The sequence below is a fragment of the Mastigoproctus giganteus genome, chromosome 8 (genome assembly GCF_048544385.1).
Source record: "Mastigoproctus giganteus isolate SK-2022 chromosome 8, ASM4854438v1, whole genome shotgun sequence".
NCBI lineage: Eukaryota > Metazoa > Arthropoda > Arachnida > Uropygi > Thelyphonidae > Mastigoproctus > Mastigoproctus giganteus.
The window spans coordinates 64013690-64031165 of NC_143582.1; the positions used below are offsets into that span (position 1 = coordinate 64013690).

Below are 17476 nucleotides of genomic sequence, written 5' to 3' on the forward strand. Positions count from 1 at the left end.
CGCTATCCAGTGGACCAATCTGATTCATCCCCCTTCCTTCTAGAGTTTACAAAGGTAAAGAACTCTTTGCTGTTTTTCTTTGCATCCTTTGTCAAAGATTTCTCATAATCTGCCTTTGCTTGCCTAACCTCCATTGTGACTTGGTTTCAGACCAGCTTATATTTATCATAGGCTTCCATGTCACCCATTAATTTATATGCATCCCATGCATTTTTCTTCTCTGCCACATGTCTCATTAGTTCATCTGACATCCTAAGTAATTTAGGCGTAAACCTTGAACAATATTTGTTTGTTGGTATGCAAAAACTAGTAGCTTCCAAGATTAATTCTTTGAATGCTTCCCATTTTGAATTTGTTGTTGGTAACATCAACAGTTAGTCCCACCGTATAGAATTTAAATACTCTCTCAGACCTCCGTAGTCGGCTTTACGAAAGCAAAGGTGACTACTAGCTGCCTCGCAAACATACTGATGTAAAAAACAATCATCCAATAAATCCACAAAACCCTTGCTAGGTGTGTTAGTGACCAACCCACAAATTCCAGTCAATATCCGCGAAATTAAAATCGCCCATTATAAGACTGATTTACTGGTTGTTTGTTTGTTTGTTATTTGGTTTTTAGGAGCATTAGCAACTAAGGCCAAAATGCTCCAGGATATGCTGTGGTCATTCACTGACCTTTCCGCATCCTCCGTATTTGGTGGTGACGGGCTCGTACCCCGGTCCAATATGTGCTACGCACTGCTGCTCCTTCCCATCTGGCTATGGAGGGGCCCTGATTTACTGGCCCACTCTATTTACTTCTACAGTTTTTTATTATACTCATCAGAGTCATTAGGCCTATAACACACTCCTATTCTTAATTTTGATTTCCCAGTGCTTATGTTACACCAAACTGACTTGACACTGCACTGTCCAGCGATATCGACTGGCCGTACCTCCTTGGATTTTGTGTGTTTCTTAACTAATAGCATAATTTCTCCTCCCTATCCTTCCTGTACACATTGTACTCCCCAAATTCCAGTTCTGAATTCCTTGTATCTGTGTGACACCACGTCTCTGATATCCCAACTAATATCCCAACAAACACCTCAAATTCATCAAATTTATTTATAACTCATTCTCGTATTGGTGTACACGCAAGTATACATGCACCTGTTCCTATCCTTAGCTACCCTAACACAACCGATGTGTTTACTTCTACCACAATGACTCCCAGTAGTCTCTGAAATCCCCTACATCTTGTTTTCCAGGATGCTGCTAATTTCAATAAAAGTAGTGCAAGAATCACTTTCATCTCTGCCAGCGGCTACTGTTAATCTATTAGTCCATGTATCCCCCCCCCCCAATATTGTTCAAGGTTTAGGCCTAAATGGTTGTCAAATGCACTGATGAGACTCTTGGCAGAGAAGAAAAATGCATGGGATGTCTATAAATTATCAGGTGACACAGAAGCCTATGGCAGATATAAGCTGGTCTGTAATCAAGTCACAAAGGATATTAGGCAAAGGATGCTAAGAAAAACAGCAAGGATTTCTTTTCTTATATAAACTCTAAAAGGAAGGGGATGAATCAGATTGGTCCAATTAATATTGATGGTTCGACTGTTGATGATCCTGTTCAGATAGCAAACAAACTGAATGAGTATTTTGCATCTACATTCACACATGAGGCGTTATTAAGGAAGGGAAATGCCAGAAGATTATCAAATTGTAGCAGGGTGCGGCAAAGGTAAAGAAAGCCTGCATGAGAAGCACGCAAAAGTTCAATTAAATTTACCGGTAAAAGTACTTTGCCATAACGGCATTTGTATTGTTGCTCGCTCAGTAAACATACAGTGGGTGTTATCGGTCAGGAGTAGAAATTGAATCCCATGGGAGATTGAAACCCTCCTGAAGTGGAGGGAGCAACCTGACCTTTTTTTTTTTAGGATCACTGGTGGATTAGTGGATAAATTGTTTATTAAGGGAAAAAAAAAGGCAAAGGAAGCCCACAGGAGAAGCACGGCAAACTTCCAAAAGGTTTACCAGTGAAACTATGTTACGAACATTTTTTTACGACGCCAGAACTTCCAATATGACTCTGTTCATGATTCAATTAGTGATTATAAAGAAAAAAAGGTTAGCCACCCCCTCCACTTTGGGAGGGGTTTATACCTCCCATGGGATTCAACTTCTACTTCAGACTGATAACACCCACCATCTGTTTACCGAGCAAGCAACAATACAAATGCCATTAAGGTAAAGTACTTTTACCGGTAAATTTCATTGAACTTTTGCATACTTCTCGTGCAGGCTTTCTTACCTTAGCCCAGGGTGCTTAAATGATTTTATAATAACTGAGAGCAAAGTGGAGGAGAAATTATTGAAGCTGAACATAAGAAAGGCACCTGGGGTGGATGGGATCTATCCAGTTATATTAAAAGAGGTGGAGAGCATTCTTGGACTCAGGAAATTTGTCTTTAGCCATCAGGTGGTTAATTGCTGGAACAAACTTCTATCTGTCATTGTGGAAGTTGATAGCTTAAATAAATTCAAGGAGGAACTGGAAAAACATTTGGAAGGAATAGTTGTGTGAATTTTTTTTTGCCTGATGCTACATAAGCTCATACACTTGCTTTCTTGCATCACATGCCTCTATTACTATTACCCACTTTATGGTTCACTGAACACATTCTATGACTTGGAGGCTCTCCAAACTTTTTTTTTTTTTTTTTTTAATCATCTATGTGACATCCAACTACTACACCACATATAAGTCTAAGTTTCTCACAACCACCCATGCTGGATTCTAGTGTATAGCTGGTGCACAGGCAGACTGATGTGATTTATACTATTATGTTTGAACCAATGCAATATGGGACTTGACATAATTCACAATATATTAACACGCGCATGTGCACATGTACAAATGATAATAAAAATAAGTTTTAATTTGTGTAACTGCATTTTAACTTTTCAAGGGGCAAGTTTTTCTGAATATATGTTCAGGATGGGGATCATGATGCAGGCTCTGCATAATCAATTTGTTGTAGAACCTTAAAAATTTGTAAATGTGAAAGCTTTGTACAGAAATGCTTTTAACTATTAATTTGTTCTTATTCACCTCACTGTCTAATATTACAGTGAAATTATTATTAAAAATTAAACCAGAATAAGAAATCAAAAAAATTCATTAAAAATTTTTCAAAAAATAATTATAAAACAAATCAGTAATTATTATTTTTTGATGAAATAACATCAACTACATCTACTTATGTATTATCACTTTGATTTAATTTCATCAACTTCTGGTTTTTAATACAGAGAGCAATTTTAATTTTTAAGGTGTTTGGAGCTACATATTCGATGTCTTTCCAAAAAAGATCCTCCAATTTTAATTAAATATTTACAATATTTACCAAAATACATGACATACATTAATGTGTTTGGTGTTCCTAAACTCAGTTATAGAAGTCACATGAAACATTTTCTGCATATACATATCAGTATACAAAATGTCTATTCTGAAAATGTTCCAATGTTTCAGCCAGAGGTTCAGTGATGATGTACAGATTTTGTGCTTCGGTTGAACTTTGTGGATTATGCTGTGCTATTTTAAATCCTTTTATGTCGTGGTTCCCGAAAAGACAAATTTCAAATAATTTGAGGTAAAACTTGAGGTAAATTTTCCAGGTAAATTTTGAGTTCCCTTTATATACACCATAATCAGGTTCAAGCTTTCTAAAGATACTTTTCCAACATGTCACTTAGTTATGTTCACAAATGTGCTGATGTTCCGAGAAGCACTGAATCACGCATAACTCCTTTCATTTAATTTACACATATATTTTTCAAAGCTTACCTTCTTTTGAAAAGCAGTACATAATAGTACTATGTGTGTTCACAAAGGAACTGAATGCAAAAAATAATTTTGATATCATATACTTGGATTTCATGAAACCTTTTGATACTGTTGCACATGGAAAACTGCTGTACAAATTGGAGTGGTATGGCATTAAGGGCAAAATTGCTACAATGAACAAAAAAGAATGGTTGAGTGGGAGACAGCAGAGAGTGGTAATAAATGGACACTGATCTTCGTGGACTACTGTTATTAGTGGAGTTCCCCAGGGTTCGATGCTGGGCCCATTGTTGTTTTCATCAATGATATTGATGAAGGTATATATCAGACTTAAAAATGTCCAAGTTTGCAGATGATACAAAGGTTGGCAGGATTGTTAAAACAGTAAAGACAGTATGCTACTGCAACGGGATCTAGATAAGTTGGAAAATAGGCTGAGAAGTGGCAACTGAAGTTTAACATTGACAAATGCTAAGTACAGCATACGGGTAGCAGTAACCCAAGAGAAATGTACCAAATGTGTGGTACTACACTCAGGGAAGTGGAGAATGAAAAAAGACCTGGGGTAATTGTGTAGTCAGATAAGAAGTTCGCTGAGCTGCAGACTGGCTGCCAGAGCAGGTTATGGAGTCATGTCAATGATATATAGGAATTTTGCTAACAGTGACAAAGAGATGATTATCCCATTGTACAAGGCAGTACAAAGCACCTTGAGTACTATGTACAGGTCTGGACGCCTTATTTTAAGAAGGATGTAGAGCTTCTGGAACGAGTACAGAGAAGGGCAAGAACATTAGTGAATGGAACAAAGGGTTGCTCTTACAAACAAAGGCTTAAGTTTTGTAAATCACTGCGAGATGATCTGACTGAGGTGTAGAAGGCCTTGAATGGTTTGAGCAAGCTCAATGCTGATGGGATTCTTCCTCTTGCCCAAATTAATTGCCTGAGGAGACATAAATTCAAATTGAGCAAAGACAGTTGTAGGATAGATGTGCAGAAATTTGCCTTTAGCCAGTGGGTGGCTGATTGCTGGAACAAACTTCCATCTGTCACTGTAGAAGTTGACAGCTTAAATAAATTCAAGGCAGAAATAGACAAACATTGGTGGGGTGTTTTTTTTTGGCTGGTGCTGTATAAGCTTGCTTTCTTGCATTATATGCCTTACTAATGCTAATAGTAAAGTCTGCTGTGAAGGTGAGGAAGAAAAATCATCAGCATTAGACCAGTTATTTGGAACATGGATTTACTTCGTTTTGGGGATAAAGATAGTCTTGACCCAAAATGTATTATTTGTGGTGAAATTTTGTCCAAAGAAGTACAATGATACCTAGTAAATTAAAGAAACATTAAATTCTAAAACATCTGGTTAAACGTGCCTAGAATGTACTTTGAGAGACTTTTAAATAACCAAAGAAAACAGTCTGAATTTTACCAAAATAGCCAAAACTTCTAATAATACTCAAGAGGCCATCTACTTAGTAGCTCAGTTAATTGCTAAAAATATGAAGCCTCACACAGAAGCAGAGACACTTATTCTCTCTGCTTGCAATGCTATAGTAAGGACACATTTTGGAAGCAAAGCAGAAATTGAAGCTAAAAAATCCCTCTTCCTCTATAATACAATTACCAGATGGGTTAGTGATATGTCGGCTGATATAGAAGAAAGTGTATGTATCCCTGGAAGAAAAGAGAAATTTTTACACTCCAATTAGATGAATCAACTGGTATTGGAGGAAAGGCTCAACTACTCACATTTATTGTCCATAATGATAAAATAGTAGATTAGTTTTTTTGCTGTAAAATACTTGAAGAAACAACGACAAGCCAAGATATTTTCAATACCTTAAGTATCTGCTTGGAAACAAATGGTTTGTACTGAAAATCTTGTGTGGGAATTTGTACAGATGGTGCTCCATCAACGGTCAGCTCAGTGAAAGGAATTGCATCTTTAGTGAAGCAAGTTAACAGTGATGTCATAACAACACACTGCTTTCTTTATTGTGAAATGCTGGTTGGGAAAATACTGAATAATGATCTCAAAAATGTGCTAGACACAAATATGAAAATGGTTATCTATATAAAAAGTAGGCCTCTTAGATCACATATTTTTGCAAAGCTTTGTGAAGCAGTTGGGGCAAAACATGTTAATCTTCTCCTTCACACAGAAGCAAGATGGCATCCTAGAGGCAAAGTACTATCACGAGTGCTTGAACTGGAGGATGAGATTCATCCATTCTTTGCCATTTAAAAGCAAGGATAATTTTGTATGTTACTTTCAGATGATAACTGGTAAGCCAAATTGTCATATTTAGTTGATATCTTTAAACAAGGTTAATCCCAGTATGCAAGGCAAAGTTAAAAATATCTTATCTGCAACTAAGAGAATTAAAGTTCTGAGTCACCATGGTGAAGAGAAGCAATGTGCGTATGTTCCACACATTGCTACAACTAAGAATAAAGAAATAATACCACTAATTTCTGAGAATCTTGTAGCACTGGAAAAAACATTCAGTACTATTTTCCAAACTTACATACCAAAGACTGGTCAAGGAACCCATTTATTGCATCAGTTTCAAGCCATTCTAAGCTCAGTCTCATAGATCAGGAGTTTATTGAAATACATGATGGCAGTTTGAAATTAAAACATGGAGTATCTAGTGACAAATTCTGGATAGAGATGAAAGATGAATATCCTCATATTGCAAAGAAAGCTGTGGTAATTCTGTTGCAATTTTCTATATCTTATCTATGTGAGTTAGGATTTTCTGTGCTTACCACTATAAAAACTAACAAGAGGAAAAGACTACAAATTATTGAGGAAGAAATGAGAGTATGTCTCTCCAATATTCCACCTAATATCAAAAAGATCTGCAAGAAAAGTGAAATTCAGGCACAAGTATTTCATTGAAAAGTTACGTAAACCAAGCGTTTAAATAACTTCTATTGTACAGTATTGTTTTAATTTTGTGGTGATCTATAACCTGATGTTTATTTAGCACCTGTTAATTTTATAAAGAATAAAATTATTATATATAAGTATGTATATAATTTGTATTACGAATTGTAATTTTGTTTATAATTATATTATTATAATAACTATCATACAAGATGATACTCAAAAGTTCCCGAAATGTATTTATAAAATAAACTAGTCTCACCTTGGGTCTTATTTGCCACTGGCACCTTTGAAGTAGTCCCCTTAAGAGCACAGACACCGATCCCAGCACTTCTCCCATGATTTAAAGCGTCCTGAAAGTCCTTCTTCATCATAGTGTTCAACACTGCCTGCGATTCGATTTGAATATCCTCTAAGCTGTAAAATCTTTGACCCTTCAGCTTGATTTTCATTCTTGGGAAGAGGAAGAAGTCACAGGGAGCTAAGTCTGGCAAATAAGAGGGATGTGGGATGATTGTCATGTTATTGGATGCCAAAAACTGTGCCACAGCAAGATATTCCCGCACGTTGTCGTGATGAAGGACCCAGTTCTTCGTGTGCCACTCCTCTGAATGTTTCCTCCTGATGGCTTCCCTTAACTGCCTCAGGATGTCGCAGTAGAACTTTGCATTGACAGTCTGGCCAGGAGGGACAAATTCCTTATGGATAATTCCGTCAATGTCCAAAAAGCAGATCACATGGACTTCAGTCTCACTGTTCAGGTTTTCTTCAGTCAGGGCGAAGATGGTCTCTTCCACTGGGATGACTGTTGCTTGGTTTCTGGGTCTTGTCACCAGTGGCGACTGTAAAAAGGAAGTTTTGATCACTCCTGTCCCATTCTTGAAGGTCTCTGCTAACTCCCATGTGACGCTGCTTTTGGTTTTTATTCAGTAACCGTGGCATGAACTTGGCTGCAATCCTTCTCATGTTCAACTCATCTGAAACATGCCGTACGATAGTCCTACAATGCCACAAATGTTGTGGATGGTCCACCTGCGGTCTTCTCGGATTGCCGCCCGGACTTTTGCGATATTTTCCGGGGTGGCGCTCAATGATAGATGCCCCCAGAGTGATCATCATCATCAACTGACATTTGACCGTTTTTAAAATGGTTAAACCAGTAGTAGCTCTGCATCTGGCCTAAAGCGTTGTCACCAAAAGCTTGTTTCAACTTCTTATGGGTTTCTGCTGCTGTAGTGTTAAGAATGAAACAAAACTTGATGCAAGCACACTGCCACAGAAAATAAACTGTGCATAAAAATTCAATGACTCTATCCAGCCTGACGCCATGTGGCACACTGATTCACAAAGGATGCATGCAGTGTTAACTAGCACCACAAGTCCATACTAGATGTAGTTCTCGCACAACATTCAAATTTCAGGAACATTTGGGTAGCGCCTCATATATATATATATTTTTTTTTTAATATCAGATATATACAGAGAGAGAGAATCGGATCTAACAGGCAGAAAATTGAGTAGGGGTGGCCAAAAAATAAAAAAAAATTACTGAGGGTGCCATTATTAAAAAAATGGTTGGAAAAACCACTGTTCTAAACTATCATATCATACAATCTTTTAAACTAAATGCTTGCTCCATCCAACAAATTCTTTGGATTTGTTGGATGGAGTTGGATGGAGGAATGGCTGGATAGAGTCATTCCATCCAACAAATTTTCCATCCAACAAAAGTTTTGGTATAAAATTGTTTACTTAAAATTAGAAAGAGTAACATGTTTAGCTCTATCCTTCAAATGAATCAAACTTTGAAAATTTGTTTAATTTGCTAAAAAAAAAACATTTAACAGGCAAGTTCAGATGATATTAAATTTGATTTCTGGTTACAGTTTCTATCTGAATTGTTAGTACCCATAATACTGTTTCATTGTTGGTTTAAATTCAGTGACATGTATTGCAAACTATAATATATTGGTGCAGGGGAGATTGAAAGTTTTTAAAAAGTTAAAAGCTCAATACAGATCACAAAGGTTTTTGTGAAAGACAATATTGCCAATCTGTGCTATGACTCTTGGGTGTTCACAGAAAATTTCAGATTTGTAACTATATTTTTTTCCTTTACAGATGGCAATGAAGTGCGGAAGGTGAATGAAGATGGCGACTGTTCAGAGAATCAAGCACCATGCAGTTGCCGAATACCTTCATTTAAAGGAAATGTCACCAAAAGAAATCCATGAAGACATCAGCAAACATTAGGAGAATTTTGTCCTTCATATGCCATGGTCAAAAACTGGGTTGCAAAACTTAAGTATGGCTAAGACAGTGTTGAAGATGAACCCTGCAGTGGGAGTCCTATTAACGTGTTGACAGCTGCAAATGTAGATGCCATTCATGACCTGATCATGCAAGACCCCAGAATAACATTGAAGCACACTGAGACAACACTCCCCATGAGCAAACTCACAAATATTGTGGTGAATGTTTTAGGGATAAAGATTACTTTGAGATAAGTCCTAAAGCACTGAATGCAGAACAGAAGCACAAAGGTGAAATATTGTCACGAGACTCTGCAGCATTTTGAAGCTAATGAAGCTCAGTTTTGGGGGTGGCATGTCATTTTGGATGATATATAGGTGCAACTTGGACCCTGAAAAAAAAGAACAATTGAAACAGTGGATGCACTGTTTGAGTTGAGTGCAGAAGTTGGATGGGAAAATCATGGCATCCATCGTCTGGGATGCAGAAGGAGTGATCGTGGTTGATTGCCTGGAATGAGGTGCCACTATCAAAGCTGAGTATTATTCTAACCCACCGAGATGTTTCTTCAAGGAACTGAAGCTGAAGAGGCATGGAAAATTGGCTAAGGAGAGTCATTTTGCCTCGAGATACTGCACTGGTGCAGTGTCTTGATGCATTTTGTGATTCAGGCAACACTACATGGCTGTGGGTATGAACTGTTCAGGCTTGACGTAGCCGAGTGGTCAGGAGCAAGAGTGCATAGCACGCGTTCCTTGAGTGACTGGGGTTCAAGCCCGTGACTACTAAATACGATAAATATTGCCGACCAGGCTAGCCAGGTGGGTAAAGTGCCTGCCTGGCAACCCAAAGGTCGCGGGTTCGAATCCCGCCTCGGGCTTGGATCAAAGTACTGCAAAAACCTTGGGAGGTGCATTATGGCCAAAGAAACCGGTGCGCCAACAACTACCAAAAAAAAAAAAAAAAAATGAACTATTCCGCATTCACCCTACTCAACGGATTTGGCTCCATTGGACTATTTTCTATTTCCAATTCTCAAAAAGGACTTGAAAGAAAAATGTTTGACAGAACAATGCTGGGCTGGATGCAGTCAATAAATGGTTTTGGTTAAAATCTGAATTTTATTTGAGCAGGTTATGAAAGCTAGTGGATTGTGCCAGAAAGTGTGTTGACTTAAGAGGAAGGGGACTATGTTGAAAAATAAATTAGTTTTCAAAATTTTCCAACATTACTTCTATGAGAGGCTAGAAACTTTTCAACCTCCTTTTATAAGTAAGTTTTGACCCATCCTTCTAACATTAAATACAGTAACTATACAGTATTAAATACAGTAACTTAATCACAATACAGTTAGCTAAGCTAGTAGAAGTCCAGTCTGCCAGTAACAACAACCCAAGTTTTAGTCCCATTAAACTTTATATCCAATTGAAAACTTGCAGTACCATGGATCCACATAATGTGTAAATAAATTACTTGCAGTGCATTGTGGGGGCCTCAAGAATTTTAGGTTTGAGCACTCTCCTTAACCCATGAGGTCATCTGCCTGAGAGAGAGAGAGAGAGAGAGAGAGAGTGTGCGCATAATGAAAAAGCCTCACACACTTTGCCGTGTGTGTGTTTGTGGGTGGGGGCCATCCTTGGAGCTTGTACTTTGCTTATCTGAACTTTTCTAGACTCAAATTTAAACTGAAATTCATGCTGAACTTAAACAATATAAACATTTGGTAAAATTATTTCACTAAATTTTTTCAGTACTGCTTTTGTGAAGTATGGGTGGCTCATTCTTCAAGACTTCTGAGTTCAGAAACATCAAACATATTGATGTACACCATGGATTTTGGTAAATGTATAAAATTAAAGCTGGGGCATCTCTTTGAAAAGACCTTGTACACAAATTAGCCAAAAAAATATAAATCTTTGTATTAAGATGGGGGGGAAAAAATAAAAAACTGATATGGAATGATTATGTGTTGCCTTGTTGAGTATAAAGACCACACAGGCTGTCTGTTCGACTGGCGTAATTTGAAGCAAGAATGGGGTAAACATGTGAGCATCAGAATTAAAAAGGTCTTATAGTGGATGCACATTTAGCAGATGCCACAATTCAAGATACAAAAGACATAATTGGTTTCTATTTTTAGTCACGGAACACTTTTCATCTCACAATATATTTATGGAACACTTATGAAACACAAGTTTAGTGGAAGCCAAAGAACTGTTTGCTAATATTTTATTACATATGACGCACTGTCCATCAGGAGTATCTTTATTTGCAAAACATGCAAAGCCGAAATTCAAATAACTGTCATCATACTTTCATTTTGGTCTTTTATTAGTTGGTTCACTTCGATTTTTAGGGAACAAAAGGCTGTGATTGTTCATTCTCACTTTGAAGTGTGAATGAACAACAACTAGTATTGCAACTGTGGTCGTTTTCATTGACCACATTTGCAATACTAGAAGTACTTGCTTCTCGTTTTAAAGTTCCTTTTTTCGACCACAAATCTATGGTCATTTATTTTAATAATAATATTTCGAAATACTGATAATTATCAAAAAAAATTTATACAAGGAAGTGAGTTTAGTTATATCGGTTCGCTTCCCTCTCTCCTTCAACCGGTGTACTCCGGGCTAAATCACATACAAATGGCATATTAGATCACTACATTGCTACTTTTTCGTAAATGTCAAAAGCCCGCCAAATTAAAGTGTTCCACGGTCTATCTGATTATTAGTTTATGCCAGAATATCAATAGCAGAAAAAAAAAATAATGTTAAAAATTAGAATAATACAAAAGTGGTGTACGCTACAAATATGCAAAATTTGTTTATTTTATTTTTCTAGTTATTAATTACGATTTTTCATGGAACACTTGTTCACATCTCACGGAACACAATTTGGGAAACGCTGCTCTAAAGCATCAATCTCAAAGGATTTTAAGATTAAGATTAATTTCAAGATTAATGAAATTAAAGGCATAAATATGGGAGAAAAACAATACTTCAAGAGCAAAGCCATCATACTCTAAAAAGGACTGTATGGAAAAATAGGACATCCAGTGTGCAGCAAATAATATCTGAATTCAACCAAGCCCAGAACTGCCCATTTCAACCTGTACCATGCACAGGGAATTGAAGAAATTAGAACTGAAATTGAAGAAATTAGAACTGAAATTGAAGAAATTCCTATTTGGAAGCCACATGTTTCCAATAAAAACAGAAAAATCCACTTGCAGTGGTGCCAAGAATGTCATGACTGGACAGTGGAAAAAAGTCATATGGTCAGAAGAATCAAAATACACTTTGTTTTGCACTGATGGTAGGCAAAGAATGGAGTTAGAACTTCATTAAGTGATGGATCTCGTTTACCTTGTTAAGACAACCCAAGCATCCTTGTTAAGACAATCCAAGCATCATGGGGAATGTTCTGGTCTACTGATACTGGTGGAAGGTCAAATGTCACCCAGGGAGCACCTGAATTTTGTATTAGATCTATTGCACTCTGCAATGTTACACTTTTATTCCAATGATGATAACCACGTTATGGATGATAATGCAACAGTGCACATGCCAGAATTGTGCAAGAATGGTTTGGAGAATATCACACGGATTTCCACCATCTTCCCTGGTGCCCATATTCACCTGATCGCAATCCTATTGAGAATGTGTGGGATATGCAGGAGGAAAAAAAGCTATGCAGTAACACAATCCTATTCCTTCAACTTTGTCACAACTGTGTGATATTTTGCTGAAAGAGTGGTTACAGTTCGACCAAAACACGCTACAGAATCCACACCGTGCCACCCACTTGCTATTATTTGGGGGGGGGGAAGTGGCACAATTTGATAGTAAATAAAGGTTTGTATTATTTTGGTCAGTGTGTGTGTGTGTGTGTATATATATATATATAAATAATGTGATAATGCAACATTCTTCTCTATCAACAGATGAATGGCTTTTGGCCATTTCTCTAAAATATCCAAAATCTGTATAACGAGTTCAAATGTAATTTAAGTTGAACCTGCAAATTTAAATCAAGAGCACATTTGTTATTTCATTGGGGTTATATTAAAAAAAAAGGGGGGGGATGACCAATACCACATTGCAATATTTCTTTTTCATCCACATTGTGTTGTTAATTGTATTCTTTACCTGTTTAATTTTGTTTAATTTGTTTAATTTGTTTCATTTAAATGAATTCCCTTAATTACACATTATATTTCTAATATAATTATGGAGGATATTACATGGCTTTCAAAGTGTTTTAAATAAGGACTTTCAAAGTACAAAGTTTCAAAACAGATTGCACACACAAAATTAATAAAATTAATTAAACTTCAGAACTCATTATTATTGAATGTATACACATAATTAAGAGTTTTTTTCACATGGTGAAGTGTAGATTTTCAAATTGTCTACCATTTGTTTCTAACACTGTTCACAGAGCAAACAGATGATGGGATAACTGTATGCCCGTGTTTGATTTCATCCATTAATTGTTAAAGCATGGCTGGTTTTCCACCAATCACTACATCCTTCACATAGTTTCCACAAGTAGAAGTTGAGTGGAGTTAAATCACTGGAATGAATGCAGGGATATTTGAGACACCACACCAGACTGCAGCTTCTGATAAATTAAATGCCTTCCCTCCATGAATGTTTGGCTCATCAGAGAGCCAATATACACAATTACCATTGGTTCATCATACTACTGAACTTAAACCTAGCCCTGTCCAACAAAATAATTTTGTCCAAAAATCTTGTGTATTTGCCCATCTTCACTTTAAACCATCTAATTCACAAAACTTACCTCAGCAACTGGGATCATCTTCATTCATAACATGTAGCAATCTTGGCATATAAGATTTCCACTTACCTCTTTTAAGAATGCAGTGTCCCACAAGTATTTTCAAAGCAGCTTACCTAAAGCAGTGTGTCTTACCATATGCCTTATACCACTTCCCAACACACATTGCGACGTTATCCGAATATGTATCTGTTTCACAATACAGTGTGTGCAGGTTCTGCAACAGCAAGATCATGTATCCTGTTTAGCCTTTACAATATTTGTGTGTGAAAAGTTAGAGGGATGAAAACTTTCTTACAGATGGATGTTTAATGACAAGGCCATGTTTCACATTATGCAATCATTTAGGCCACATATAACCCTCCTGCTTCCTACAAATTGGAAAGGACAAGTCCTAAAGTTATTGTGTGGTTACATGCGATAAGGTGTTTGAGCCTTTCTTCTTTGCTAAGCAGTCAATTTTCTGGGCCCCTTATTTGGATATGTTTGAACTGTTTTTCATTCCACAGTTGCAAGATGATCATAAAAGGAACAATGTCATTTCCCAGCAGGATGATGCACCTCTGCACTGGTCTATTGAAGCGAAAAACTTCCTTAATCAAACATTTTAAGAAAACTGGTGTGGTCATAGAGGACCCATTGCTTGTCCCCAAGCTCACCTGCCTTCACCCCACCTGACTTTTTTGTGTGGCATGACATTAAGAACTTTGTATAGGCTCAACATCTGAGACATTAATAACCTGACCTGAAAAGGAGAATCACTGCTGCATTCAAATCAAATCCTGGATAAAACCTGGAAAAATTCTGGCTGCCCAATATCATATATGCCACATAAACCAAGGAGGCCAGGTTGAGATCCAATGAAGTTTGAATAAAATACATGAAGTAGTTTTCATGTTATTCTTTTTTACTTTTATGTCATTTTGAACTAATCACCCTGTATTTTCATGCTTCTAATGCCCATTCTTACTTAGACCAGTTTGTTCGTCTGCTTCTGCTTCAAATGCCAAAGTCTTGTTCAAGAATATTAAATATACCGAATATTGGGCATTATGTTGGTTGGCAATTAAGCACAATTTGTACTGATCATAACCAAGAACCAAGCTACTGAAGCAGTCTTGACTTGTGTAGCTTTGTGGCCTGAATTATGTATAGCCACACAGCACTGATTAAAAAAAAAAAAAAAAAAAACTGCCTGCACTTTCTTAACCTACATATATTGCCAAGTGTGGTACTTTCAATGAATATATTAAAAACAATGTTTTATAATGATGCACTGAGTATGTGTAATTCATCATACCTAGATGCTGATTTATGGAATTCTGACTTCTCAAACTGAGTTCCTATTAAGAGTAAATTGTGATGTTCTAGAGCCTCTGCTGTTGCAAGTTTGTGGGGAATTTTTATTTATTTATTTATTTATTTTTATGTTAAGATTGATTGTAAACCCCTCTGAAATACTTTTTTTTAAAAGGGTACCCACTGGGTTTTGTATTTACATATTTTCAATTTGGTAATAAAGTGATTTTAAATACATATATTGTCATATGTGTATTATACCAGGGCAGCAGACAGCTAAAATTCGGTATTGCAAAATTAGTGATATCCTCCATGCTGCATTAAGGTTTTACTGTATTATTTTTGGAAAATGACAGATTTATTACAGCTGTCTTAAAATTCAAATATGAATAATATTTTCTCCAAAGCAAAGAAATCTTTATGTTGGATCAATAAGTGCACAATTAAGAAAGTTTAATTATGACAAAAACAGTACCTCAAGTATTTCAGGTCTTTTACTTAATTTCCTCTTGTCTGATAAAATTCTTAATGATTCTTTAACAGATTCTTCTACAGTTGGCTTTGGTTTGTCTCCTCCAAATGCACCATTATCTGCTATTCTGGTAGCAGTCCCTTTACTATTGTTGTCTACAGAGAGAGAAGAATCTACCAAGGAAACCCATTCTTCTGAATAGGCTCCATGTTGTGCTTCCCCCCTTTCTACTGTGCTGCTTGTTTGAACTTCTTCTTTCAAATCTGTTTGTAAATAAAATTTAAAATTCTCACTCTCACAAACATAATAATATATGTTAAGAGATTTTTAAGCATATAAAATCTATCAACATTGTGCATGAATACATTTTATGGAGAATTTACTAGGAACACAACACTAATCACTGCTATGAAAATCAATAGTAGTACCGAATGCTAGTGTCATATGTCTATAGCACAGGCATTAAACAGCATCTCTTGTGTAGATTATGTAGTAAACAGCATCTCTTATATAGATTGTATAGTAAATAGCATCTCCTTGCCAGTCACTAAATAGCCAATTCTATGTACATACACTGCCAGTAGATATTACCAGCATTTTTTATAGTATGACTATGATGGTAAAATGGCAAAAAATTATCAATTACCAAAATATTACCAATTTTAAATGTGAAATGATAGTAATATTAACAGCCTGTGTTAATATTAATATTACTCAGCAGTAGCCACAGTGCAGTACTGAGAACACCAGATGAATAGATTTTTTGAATGTGTGTGTTTTTATATATCACTTCACAGGTCTTAACCATGGTTCTATTATTTTCAAAATTATCATGTTAAACTTTAATTAACCTGTATACTTTACTCATATAGACAATATATTTGCAGTCTTGAATTAACTGTTCATCCAGAAACACACTCACTGCACATCTTTTTACCTGAGATCCCAAAGAAAAGGAATTTATTTGACAAGTACCTGATATACCCATTTAACTAAAGCAGATCCCTGTATCCTAGAGAAACAAAATTTAGCATTTTCTGCTGTGTATGGGAGGAGGGGGTTAAAAAATTGTATTCATCCATAAGTAGCTGAGATAGAAAGATTAAAATTTTTTTGTTTGATACCTTGAAATCTCTATAGCAACCACACAAATTTTGATTTTGACCTGACAATTTAGTTTTTGTTTTGCAGCACTGAATGAAGTGTCACGATGGATAAAGTGGAATACAAAACAGTGACAAGGGAAAACACACAAACCAATCTACAAAGAATTGTTGCATATTGATATAAACAATTCAAATGTGGAAGAACCCTACTGCTTGAAGAAATCACAGGACTCCCAGCAAACAGTTGTAACAGAAGTTATTGTTGCTGTAAAGGAATTAGTGTCAAAGAACTAGCTGCAGAGCTCCAAATTAGTATAGACTGTGGAGAACATCATCCATCAACAGCTGCATATGAGTAAAGTGTCTGCTAGATGGGTTCCCAGACTTCTGACCTCCTTACTAGAAGAAGGACCAGGCACAAGGTACACATGAAATGTTGCTATGTGCCAGGAAAAACAAGGAGTTTTTCATGGCTAGTCACTATGAAGAAACTTTGAACCCAAAATTACATGAACATCAAAACAATGGAAGCATGCAGAATCACCTTGCCCCCACCAAATGCAGAGATGCAACCAAGTGCTGGTAAGGGGTGATGCTGTCAGTTTTTTTGGGATCAGCATAGTGTAATACTAACATATTACCTTCAAAAAGGCTGTACTGTGACATTCCAAGCTCCTCATAAAGCTACACTGCTATAAAAGAAAAAAAGATGGGGAAAGTTATCAAAAGGTGTGTGTGCCTGTTCCACGATAATGGCCCTGGCACATTCCTCATATGCTGCAGTGAGGTATGCCACGAATA

General features: G+C 36.5%; 1 protein-coding gene across 1 annotated transcript in view; it reads right to left on the minus strand.

Moving 5' to 3' along the window:
• The window catches only part of LOC150081576 (uncharacterized), a 302450-nt gene that overhangs the window by 104634 nt on the left and 180340 nt on the right, over positions 1-17476 (minus strand). Inside the window, exon 15 of the mRNA XM_090380248.1 lies at positions 15573-15832. Within this exon, the coding sequence (XP_090236374.1) occupies positions 15573-15832 (260 nt within the window). The remainder of the gene's footprint in view (positions 1-15572; positions 15833-17476) is intronic.